This window comes from Asparagus officinalis, chromosome 3, assembly GCF_001876935.1.
Source record: "Asparagus officinalis chromosome 3, Aspof.V1, whole genome shotgun sequence".
Classification (NCBI taxonomy): domain Eukaryota; kingdom Viridiplantae; phylum Streptophyta; class Magnoliopsida; order Asparagales; family Asparagaceae; genus Asparagus; species Asparagus officinalis.
The window spans coordinates 108,439,930-108,451,128 of NC_033796.1; the positions used below are offsets into that span (position 1 = coordinate 108,439,930).

Here is an 11,199-nt window from a genome sequence, read left to right on the forward strand (position 1 = left end):
CGCCTGATCAACCGCAGAAAGGAAAAAAAGAAGAACCGAAGGAAAAAAAACGAGATGAACGGAGGAAGAAGAGATAGAGGAGAGAGAAAGAGGAAAATTTAGTTAAATAACCAAATTTTTTTGGGACCCATGAAAGTTTATTAGTTTGTATATAGGTCCACAAGATAAAAAAATGAAAATATTCTTGTAGACCCCTATTGCCTTGTAGATTTCTATCAGATCCAAAAGATCCAAGCTCAGTTAGGAATTAAGCTCGAATAATTAATTGGAATCCTCTGAGTTGCGCCATATATTAATAATAAGTTTGAAATTATTAGAATAATATCATAGAAAATTATAGTAAATTGCTAAAATTAGCAAGAACGCCTACGTGTACCTTATTTATAAAAAATTATTACTTGAGTACACTAGAATATGATTGATTTTAAACTTTGCAATGATTATCCTATAATATGTATTTGTCCTGAATTAATATTAGTCTTATATATTTATATTACAGGTTCAGGTTGATATCAGGGAAAAATAGTATTTTGAGGAAGTTGTACTCATTGGAGATGAGTTCATTTCTCACTAGTATTTTTTTTATAATATGAAATTTGCATGAGTGCTATATTTGAATTGATTTTGTACTCGGAAAATAAATAATCTATTATTTTTCTAGTATATAAAGTTAAATGTGATTCGAACTATTTTATTATGGCATAACCTATAATATGATTTGATTTCATACAAGATATTAAAAATAAATTAGATTTCACATAAAATGTGATAAGCGGTTTTGGTTTCATGTGAACTCAATTAGTTGTGAATAATGCTTATTTGAAAGCTTTTGAAGAAAATAATAATAATAATTTGAAGGTGTCGCAACAGTTTGTGAATTCAAGATTTTCTGTGACTTAGTATTTGATAAAAATAGAGAAAAATTAAATATGTAAACTGTTTTAACTATGGAGTGATGTGTTTGTGTCTGCCATATGGTTATAATGCACCTTTATGTGGCCCATTACAAGCATTTGTAATATGGCCTTCTGGCATTTGTGATGTGGCCCTTTTGGGACGTTCGTGATGTGGTCAGTGGTCGGCAGCTTATTATAGAGTTAGGTGCATTTTTTTCCCGTGAACTATGTGTTATTTGATGTCTTTTGATATTCTCATGCTATTGGGCTATAATTCGTAGCCTTAGTGAGACCTATGAGGTGATTCTTACATTTCATGAATGTTCTCATCGAGATTTGTGATTTTAAGACTTGAGTGTGAATCCGAGGTAATAATGATATTTTGGCTTTACACAAATTTAATAGTTCATCTTCTTTCTTAGTAATTACTTATTTTCAAAGAGTTTGTTTTTGAAATACATTACCATGATTCTGGAAATACGTTATGATATATTGAACTTGCTCTTTCTTTTTTGAATATAGCAATAATATGTTACTCTTGGACCATATTTTGCTATTTTTCTGAGATATCTTGTGTCAAGCTTATAATTCACTATTTCTTGGAATTATCATAATTTTGCTAGATATCTAGGATCTCTAGTGGAAAATGTTCTCACTGAGCTTTAGCTCACTCCATTGTTTTTTAAATCTTTTCCTGATCCGAGATAGAAATGTGATAATCCAAATTCTTAGTTGTGGGCATGGTTAAAAAGTGCTTATTTGGAAACTCGACTCCAGTGGTGTTATGTTCAGCAAAAAGAGTGTTTTGCGTTGTAAATAATTATAACGGTAAGGTTGTGAAATATAAATAACAATTATAAGAATATATGTATAGTTTGTTTTGAGCTACTATCTTCAGCAGGCTTATGTATATGTTTTGAGTTAAGCTATGTTATATAAAATATCAGACTTCACTCGTGCACGGGACTCGTCTTGTGCATGGGTCGCTGTTGTATCGGAACCCGTATTTATGAATTTCCGTTATAGTTTTCGGGACGTGACAGTTACTATTTTCCATCTGTTACTAATGGTTTCCACCTTTTCAATTGTTTTCTTCTTCCCAGCAACATTAGCATAGATCCTGATGCTTCTCTAGTAAAGTACTTTAGTTCTATAAAAATTTATCCATGACTGGATATTTAGATGGAAAGACATGAGAAACTTATAGGGCTTGTATGGATTCACCTTCAAAATCATTTGAAGTATGTTAATGGGCTAATGGAGCAACACAAAATAAGTAGTGGTTACGGGGATCAAAGACTGGTTGAGATTCAAATAGAGTAAATTTTATCATTTTGTTAAGTTGTTATTATTTTAATTGTGTTAAGATCATAGATGTCGAGAGCGTGGGTCACTACATCAAACCACCAATACTTGTGTAAAGATCGACGCACAAGTTACACACAGCAATAGTCCGTAACCATCCTTAATTTGGTGAAGAGCAAATCCACATTAGTGGCAAGATATACGCACAATGAAAAGCCTTGATAGGTGATATATCACCTAAATACATCTCAATCCTCTTGATTTCTTTGTTCACAATCTTCCCCTAAGAGCAAGGAAAAAAAGATCAGATTCTCAGTAAGCAAAAGAAAATTCCAAATACAATGACCAGCTGGTTGAAGTAGTTTCTTCAATAGGTTGTATGTTTAACAGTCAAGACTTGGAAAGTCATGTAGTGACCTAAAGACCTCATTCCTCTTCCCACTACCCACTTACAGCTAGATACAGGTTCAAAACTCTTATTGTATTGAATGTCTACGGATTTATGGATTTACACTATTGAACTAGAAATTTTATGAATGTCTCTGCCACAGATCCTGGTTTGCTGATAAGACTCATATCTCAAATATTACCGAAGATGGCCACTAGACATCAATGAATATGCATCACATCCTGTTCACACATAATGACAGGTATCGCCGAGCCATTCTCTTTTATGAAAGATTCAAAACAGTATCCGAGTGTTTGTGTAACGTTCCTTCAAAATAAAAGCTACATTCTTGCAGATTATTCTTTTTTTTTCCTTTTCGTCTATCACTTTTTAATATTTCATCGTCTCCCCCTCTCTGAAAAGCTCCCACTTTGTTCATATCCCTTCTTCTTACTTACGCTCATAATTATATTCTCTTTCAGCACACAAAATCCTCTAAAATTGATAGTTTTAGGCATCCACTTTTCAAAACATACAACAGCTTATAGTTTCACATTAATGTATCAAATCTAGATATAAGACTATGTTCTATATGTAATCCAATAATCTGAACTCTCAATGCTATTCTTCACTAAATTCCTAGAACATAGGCAACAGACATTTATTTAAACCAGAAAAGGCAAAACTGATCTAGCAACCCTGAGATATAAAAACTGGAGGGTGGCCCAGTGCACGAGGCTCCCACCATTGTGGGCTCAGATGTATGCAGCCTTACCCCACTTTGCAAAGAGCCTGTTTCCGAGATTTGAACCCGCAAAGGTGACAAGGCAGCAACATTACCGTTGTGCCAAGAACAATTTAAGTAGGATAATAAGATTCGTCAATCCAAGCCTTAACAGAAACTAGCATTTTACTCAAAATAAGATAACTAAACTAGCTTAAAATTTGACCAGACTTTCTAACCTTTTCTCATAAAGAATAGCCGAAACAAGGCTGGCAAAGGTCTCAGGCTTCATATCCCGCTCCTCCCTCAGCTGATACAGCTTGTGCCGAAACACCAGCCGCTGGTATCTTCAACCCCATCAACACAAATCAAAAAGGTCTTTTTTTTATACATGCACGCCCCCAGAATCAATAATATTTGCAAATACAAACCCTAGGATTGAAAACTAGGGTTTCTCTAGATTTTCTTACAGGGTCTGGACGTCGGTGGCGCGCTGGTATCTTCAACCCCATCAACACAAATCAAAAAGGTCTTTTTTTTATACATGCACGCCCCCAGAATCAATAATATTTGCAAATACAAACCCTAGGATTGAAAACTAGGGTTTCTCTAGATTTTCTTACAGGGTCTGGACGTCGGTGGCGAGGCCGGAGAGGCCGATGAAGAGCTTATCGTGGATCCCGAAGATGCGCTTGAAATCGACGGCGATCGTCTGGAGGTTGACTCCGAGGCGCCGGTCGCTGGCGATGGCGAAGCAGTTCTTGCCCACCATCGCGACTACGGCGCTGCCGTTGTACTCGAAGATCTGCAACAAGATTGAGACGATAAAAGTGAGTAAAGGAGGTGGGGGGTAAAATTAGGGTTAGGGTTAGGGTTAGGGTTCGAAGGGAGTGCTCACCGACATGGAGACTTGAGCAGAGAACGAGGTCGGAGGTAACGATGGAGGAGAGTGAGAAAGAGAAGAGGAGCGGTGTTCCCGTTGAATTTGGCTTCGGGAAGAAGAAAGGGTTTTGGGCTACAGAGTCGGGTTCAACCCCATTTTTAATATCCAAACCCGATTCGTTTTAAATTTCTTAAAAAAAACCCAACTCTATATATATTTGGAAAAATTGCTTCAAGGCCCCAAAACTAAATTGTTGATGTGTTCCAGCCCCTTGAACTTTTTCTAATGTGCTTTTTCCCCAAAAATGAAAAATCCATGTGAATCAGCCTCATTTACAATTTCCAAGATAAAAAATTCCCAGACTACCCTCTTCTTCTTCTCCAGATCTTCTCTAGATCTAATTCTACTCCTCTTCCTACAAACCCATCTCCTCTTCCACCCTCTCTCTAACCTCACTCGAAACCTCCAACACCACCGCTACCTCCGTCACCCCTGTCTCTACCTCGCTAGGGGGTTCTGCAAGAACGGCAACAGGTGCAGGTTCCTCCACGACCTCAACGAGGACAAGCTCGACGCCGCCATGGCCTCGCCGCCGCCACCGCCGCCACCACTGCCAGGTTTCCGTACCCCCTCGGGCAGCTTGCCGATGTCCCCGTTGTCTCCCATGAACCAGAGGTAGGTGAACGACGGCTGGCCGAGTTCTTTTCTTAGGCTTTCGACGGTGGGTTCCGTGGATTTTGATGAGTCGTTTTGATTTCAGGGCGGCTGCGACGACGGAGCTGATGCTCGCCGGAGATGAGAGCAGGTTCATGGGCCAATCGAGGATCGACCGGAGTTTGATGTTGTTATTGTCATGTAAGCTTCAGTTGAACTGGGAAGGAGTTTGATGTTGTTCTCTGTGCAGTTTGATTGTTATTGATATTGCAAATTGTATGGTGGGATTTTGGGAATGCATTGTGGTCATTGTTGGTTTGATAACACTTTTCCTGCTGATAACACTTTCAGAGAAGAGGATGTCTCCAATTATTTTAGGTTACGGGAAATTTTCTTTTTAAACTTTTTGATGGTTTGACAATTGTTGTTTGGGGTTAAAACTGATTTGGGTTCGTGTTATATTCTATAGTATTTATGGGTCAGTTCAAGATGTGAGGATCCCCTAATCTCAACATGTTGGGGCTTGGATGTATATCAAAATCAAGAAAGAAGTAATAAACTCAGAGTGTGGTATATATAAATGTTGTACAAATTTGTGATGGTGATTTCTTGTATCTGCTGTTGTTTGTTGTCATGTAAGCTCCAGTTGAACTGAGAAGGAGTTTGATGTTGTTCTCTGTGCAGTTAACTGTTGTGGTTAGCATGTTAACTCTTGTGTTTAACATGTTAACTCTTGTGGATAACATGTTAACTCTTATGGATAACATGTTAACTCTTGTGGCTATATGTTAACTCTTGTGGATAACATGTTAACTTTTATGGATAACATGTCAACTCTTGTGGATAACATGTTAACTCTTGTGGCTATATATTAACTCTTGTTATAGTTAACATGTTAACTCTTGTGGATAACATGTTAACTCTTGTGGCTATATATTAACTCTTGTTATAGTTAACATGTTAACTCTTGTGGATAACATGTTAACTCTTGTGGCTAACATGTAAAATATTATGAATAACATGTTAATATATAATGGATCAATTTACCAATTAAAGTTAATTGTGATTTCAGTTAACTTTAATTGGTAAATTGATAATTATATTCAGTAAACTTTTAACTATAATCCATTATCCGTTAATTGTTATTTGTAATCTATTATCCGTTAACTGTTATTTCGGGTCATATACACGTTAATATAGTTCTCATTTAACATGTTAACTATAATACCTAGCATGTTAACCTTAATTGATAAATTAATAAATATAACTGTTAACTATAATCAATTATATGTTAACTGTTATTTATAATTTGTTAACTATTAATAATTATTTGTTAACTGTTATTTATAAACTGTTAACTATAATGAATTATCTGTTAACTGTTATTCATAAACTGTCTGTTAACTATAATTCATGTTTGTCACAAGAATTAACATGTTATCCACAATAGTTAACATGTTTGCCACAAGAGTTAACATATAGCCACAAGAGTTAACATGTTATCCATAACAGTTAACATGTTATCCACAAGAGTTAACAACATGTTAAACACAAGAGTTAACATGCTAACCACAACAGTTAACTGCACAGAGAACAACATCAAACTCCTTCTCAGTTCAACTAGAGCTTACATGACAACAAACAACAGCAGACACAAGAAATCACCATCACAAATTTGTACAATATTTATATATACCACACCCTGAGTTTATTACTTCTTTCTTGATTTTGATATACATCCAAGCCCCAACATGTTGAGATTAGGGGATCCTCACATCTTGAACTGGCCCATAAATACTATAGAAAATAACAAGAACCCAAATCAGTTTTAACCCCAAACAACAATTGTCAAACCATCAAAAAGTTCAAAAAGAAAATTTCCCGTAACCTAAAATAATTGGAGACATCCTCTTCTCTGAAAGTGTTATCATCAGGAAAAGTGTTATCAAACCAACAATGACCACAATGCATTCCCAAAATCCCACCATACAATTTGCAATATCAATAACAATCAAACCGCACAGAGAACAACATCAAACTCCTTCCCAGTTCAACTGAAGCTTACATGACAATAACAACATCAAACTCCGGTCGATCCTCGATTGGCCCATGAACCTGCTCTCATCTCCGGCGAGCATCAGCTCCGTCGTCGCAGCCGCCCTGAAATCAAAACGAGTCATCAAAATCCACGGAACCCACCGTCGAAAGCCTAAGAAAAGAACTCGGTCAGCCGTCGTTCACCTACCTCTGGTTCATGGGCGACAACGGGGACATCAGCAAGCTGCCCGAGGGGGTACGGAAACCTGACGGCGTCGACGGCGGCGAGGCCATGGCGGCGGTGAGCTTGTCCTCGTTGAGGTCGTGGAGGAACCTGCACCTGTTGCCGTTCTTGCAGAACCCCCTAGCGAGGTAGAGACAGGGGTGACGGAGGTAGCGGCGGTGTTGGAGGTTTCGAGTGAGGTTAGAGAGAGGGTGGAAGAGGAGATGGGTTTGTAGGAAGAAGAGTAGATCTAGAGAAGATCTGAAGAAGAAGAAGAGGGTAGTCTGGGAATTTTTTATCTTGGAAATTGTAAATGGGGCTGATTCACATGGATTTTTCATTTTTGGGGAAAAAGCACATTAGAAAAAGTTCAAGGGGCTGGGACACATCAACAATTTAGTTTTGGGGCCTTGAAGCAATTTTTCCTATATATTTGATAATTTATCGTTCAATTCTAAAACATTGAGCTAAAATACCTTATGTTAAGGATTATTTGCTGGATTTTTTCTAATTTTAATGTTAGTGTTTTGAGAGTTTGTTTTTAATATCCAAACCCGATTCATCTCAACTCGTGTTTTTTTAAGGATTTTTTACATCAAAACCACATTTACTTTTACCCAAATTGATACTTATCATCTTTACATTTTTTTAATGTAAACCACCTTTATCTGCTAACATGTTTGCAATGTCACACCTAATTTAATTTGCAGCCCAAAAAATTCGCAAAATGACTATTTTACCCTCATAAACTTTTTTGTTTTTCCATATTCTCCCTCACAAACCCTAACCCTAACCCTACACTCCTCATCCTCCTCTTCTCCCCATCTTCCCTCTCCCACCTCCCCGAACTCCCCTCCCCCCTCTCTCTCTTGTCCTCCCTCTTCCTTCCGATCTCTCACTCTCCCATTCTTTCCCAAATAGGAACCAAGATTAGGGTTAGGGTTTGAGGGAGGTGGTGGTCATGTATTAGAGTTAGTATTTGGGAGGAGGTGATGGCTATGGGTTAGGATTTTGAGGGAGGTGGTGATCATGGTTTAGGGTTAGGGTTTGTAGAAGAGGAGAATGGAGGAGGCAAGGGTTACGTTAGGGTTTGTAAAGAAGAAGATAGGGATAAAATAGGAATATCAGATTTTTTTTGTGGGTGAACAGTAAAAAAGTGTGACATTGCAAACATGTTAACAAGTAAAGGTGGCTTACATCAAAAAAATATAAATGTGGTAAGTGTCAATTTGGGTAAAAGTAAAGATGGTTTTGATGTAAAAACCCTTTTTTTTATTTTAAATTACCTAAATACTCCCCACATCTAGATATTTTCTAATTCACCTTTCAATTCTACTGCATTGAGTTAAAATACCTTTTACTTTTCAAGGAATATTTGCTAGATATTTCTTAGTTTTATTTTAGCTGTTTGGTTGGAACTCTCTTTTATCCTGCTGTTCGAAAACTAATGACGTTAAGTAGTTCAGGAGTGGATTTTTTTTATTTCAACATGGTAGAACCAGGGATAAATTAGCAAAAATCTAGAGTCGAAGGTAATTTTGCAAATATTGTTGATTTGAGAGGTATATAAGCATGGCTCAAAATGGTTGCGCATAATTTTCGCAAGTTCAGGTGATTTTCTCTGATTTGTAAGGTTTAGCGGAATTTGTGAAATTTACTCTTTATAAATTATACAATCTACTAAGAAAATATAATCCAAAATTTTCCACTTTCATACCAGAAAAGGAGAGACCTTTCACCTATGGACATTGTTATCAGACATAAAAGTTATATGAGAATCATAAGCAGATAAGAGTAGAACAATGTTCAATTCAAGTTGCATCACACGACAATCAATTGCAGACAAACATGGTACAAAAGTACAACACATAACAAACCAATTGCAGACAAACATGCTACATATCAAAAACTGATAACTTGATGTCCCTCCTATACTAGATCTCTCTTAAACAACAAAGACCTTAAATTTTTGGGATTTTTTTTACATTAGTCCCTTAAATCTTTCAAAGTTTGAAATTAGTACCCCGGAAATCATTCAAATTTCAACCCTAATTCTTTAAGTTATTGTGAAAGTAATCCCTCCGATCAAAGCATAGAAGTAGCGGTTAGAGGGACTGATCTGAAAACAACTTACGAGAATTTGGGGACCTAATAGCAATTTCAATGATTTTAGAGACTAATTTCTAGATGTGAAAGATCTAAGGGACTATATGGGGAAAAACCCATAAAGGTATAACATTCTACCTCACACCCATTTTACCTCCTCCGAGCATTCTTCCAAGAAGTTAGTTCAACAGGAATCTCATCTTCATCAGACAAAATCACAGCTTTAGCCATCAACTTCCCAATCAAACCATGATAAAGAAGCCCTCTCGAACCGAGCCCACCAACAAACCAAAACCTACACCGCCCCCTCTCGCCAACAAAATCATCGATACAACCAAGAAGCGGCAGCGACCCAAGAGGAGTCAGAGGTGGCATGGCTCTGACGCCTGCCCTAGCTCCGACAAGCTCCCACTTTTTTATGGTTGGATAAACTGTAGAGGCTTTTGGAAGAAGATCTTGATAAGCCCTCGATGATTCTTCTGGAGTGACATCTGATGAGTAGTTCTTGGAGTTCCAATCCCATGTTGATCCCATCAGAACGCTCCGAGAAGATTGGAATGCCAGCCATGCGTCGGAGAGTATCGAGGGGCTGTGGCATCTGTATTCTTCACTACGGGAAAAAATGTCGAAATGATAATAGAGTTGATTGTAAATAGACCTCAATACTATGGATGTAGCTACTAATACCTCCTAATCTATTTTATTAGCACTTAAACCTTCTAAACTATTTTGCTAGCACTTACAACACCTACACTCCAAACACCATTATTTCTCAAGTTAGATTGAGATGTCATGTGGTGATAAGTTATCCATTGCCCTCAGTTTGACTAGAAAGAGGAATAAAACTTGCTCTAAAGTCTAATCTAATAACACAAATAAAAAAAAGACGCCACCTAAGATTTAGGGAGTATAAGTGGCTACATCACCGTAGTACATGGGGTGTATCTGCTGTTAATCCAACTTATACGCCAGTTAGGTTGTTAATCCACATCGTTATATTCGGACGAAACTGCTGGACATGTATGTAACAGAGTATGTGTCCTGGATGCATGATGGAAAAAAACCTACGAACCACTGTTTTGGTGTTATCTTTCAGTTTCTCTCAACGTTGTCGGTCAAGAAAAATACATATTTTTATTTAAAACTTTATAAACTCTAATGGGGACAAATTGCAACCAAATTTGACCAACTGTAATCAATTACTCAACATGAACTGAAAGAGACAGAACGGTTTCTGCTAGATTGGCAGTACCTAATATTGATCGTTGGCAGTTGGAGTTGTGAGATAACACCTCTGCATAATCTCAGAGGAAGCTTTCCTGAAAGCTCTCGAAGTACAGTGGATTTAGCCCCAAGACATACAATCACTGCATCATATTCACCTGCAAAGCTCTCAAAAAGCAAATAAAAGTTTGACTGAGAATTACAAAGTCAAGTTGAAGACACAAAGCAGTTCCTTGTCTATGGTTGATTGGTTTCTCCATCGCACTTAAAACCTCAAAATTTAAAGAAAAAAAGGGGGCAAATCATGAGTTATTGCAGTTTTCTGTGTTTGTTTTCTTCTAATGGATGCTGATACAGTTACAAATGTTGTTTAAAATCAGATTTGATATGCATACACTTGTTAAAGAAACAAATATAGTAATGGGAAAAAATGATATCGAGCTTTACTTTTAGTGCCTATTTACATAATAAGAAGAAAAATAAAACATCAGATAGCAGGTTGTTTTACATAATATAATACAGAATAGGTTACAACTGAATGCATTAGGATGTCCTGAATATGTCAACATTTGAATATTTTCTAAAAGTAATGGGAAAAAATGATATCGAGCTTTACTTTTAGTGCCTATTTACATAATAAGAAGAAAAATAAAACATCAGATAGCAGGTTGTTTTACATAATATAATACAGAATAGGTTACAACTGAATGCATTAGGATGTCCTGAATATGTCAACATTTGAATATTTTCTAAAATTAT

The 11,199-nt window shown here is 36.9% G+C and overlaps 2 protein-coding genes across 4 annotated transcripts in view; both read right to left on the reverse strand.

Annotated features, from left to right (window-relative positions):
• Nucleotides 1-4,342, reverse strand: part of LOC109835707 (proteasome subunit beta type-3-A) — an 11,651-nt gene extending 7,309 nt beyond the window's left edge. The window contains exons 1-3 of the mRNA XM_020403706.1: nt 4,212-4,342; nt 3,937-4,118; nt 3,553-3,660 (exon numbers count right to left, since the gene is read on the reverse strand). Of these exons, the coding sequence (XP_020259295.1) occupies nt 3,553-3,660; nt 3,937-4,118; nt 4,212-4,217 (296 nt within the window). The 5' untranslated portion in view covers nt 4,218-4,342. The remainder of the gene's footprint in view (nt 1-3,552; nt 3,661-3,936; nt 4,119-4,211) is intronic.
• The window catches only part of LOC109835708, a 26,334-nt gene continuing 24,097 nt past the window's right edge, over nt 8,963-11,199 (reverse strand). For 2 of the 3 annotated variants that reach the window (XM_020403709.1, XM_020403707.1), the window contains 2 exons: nt 10,469-10,598; nt 8,963-9,826 (listed from right to left, as the gene is read on the reverse strand). In XM_020403709.1, coding sequence (XP_020259298.1) covers nt 9,367-9,826; nt 10,469-10,598 — 590 coding nt within the window. In that variant the 3' untranslated portion in view covers nt 8,963-9,366. Of the gene's footprint in view, nt 9,827-10,468; nt 10,609-11,199 lie in introns of all 3 variants that reach the window. The other variant, XM_020403708.1, reaches the window with a different exon arrangement.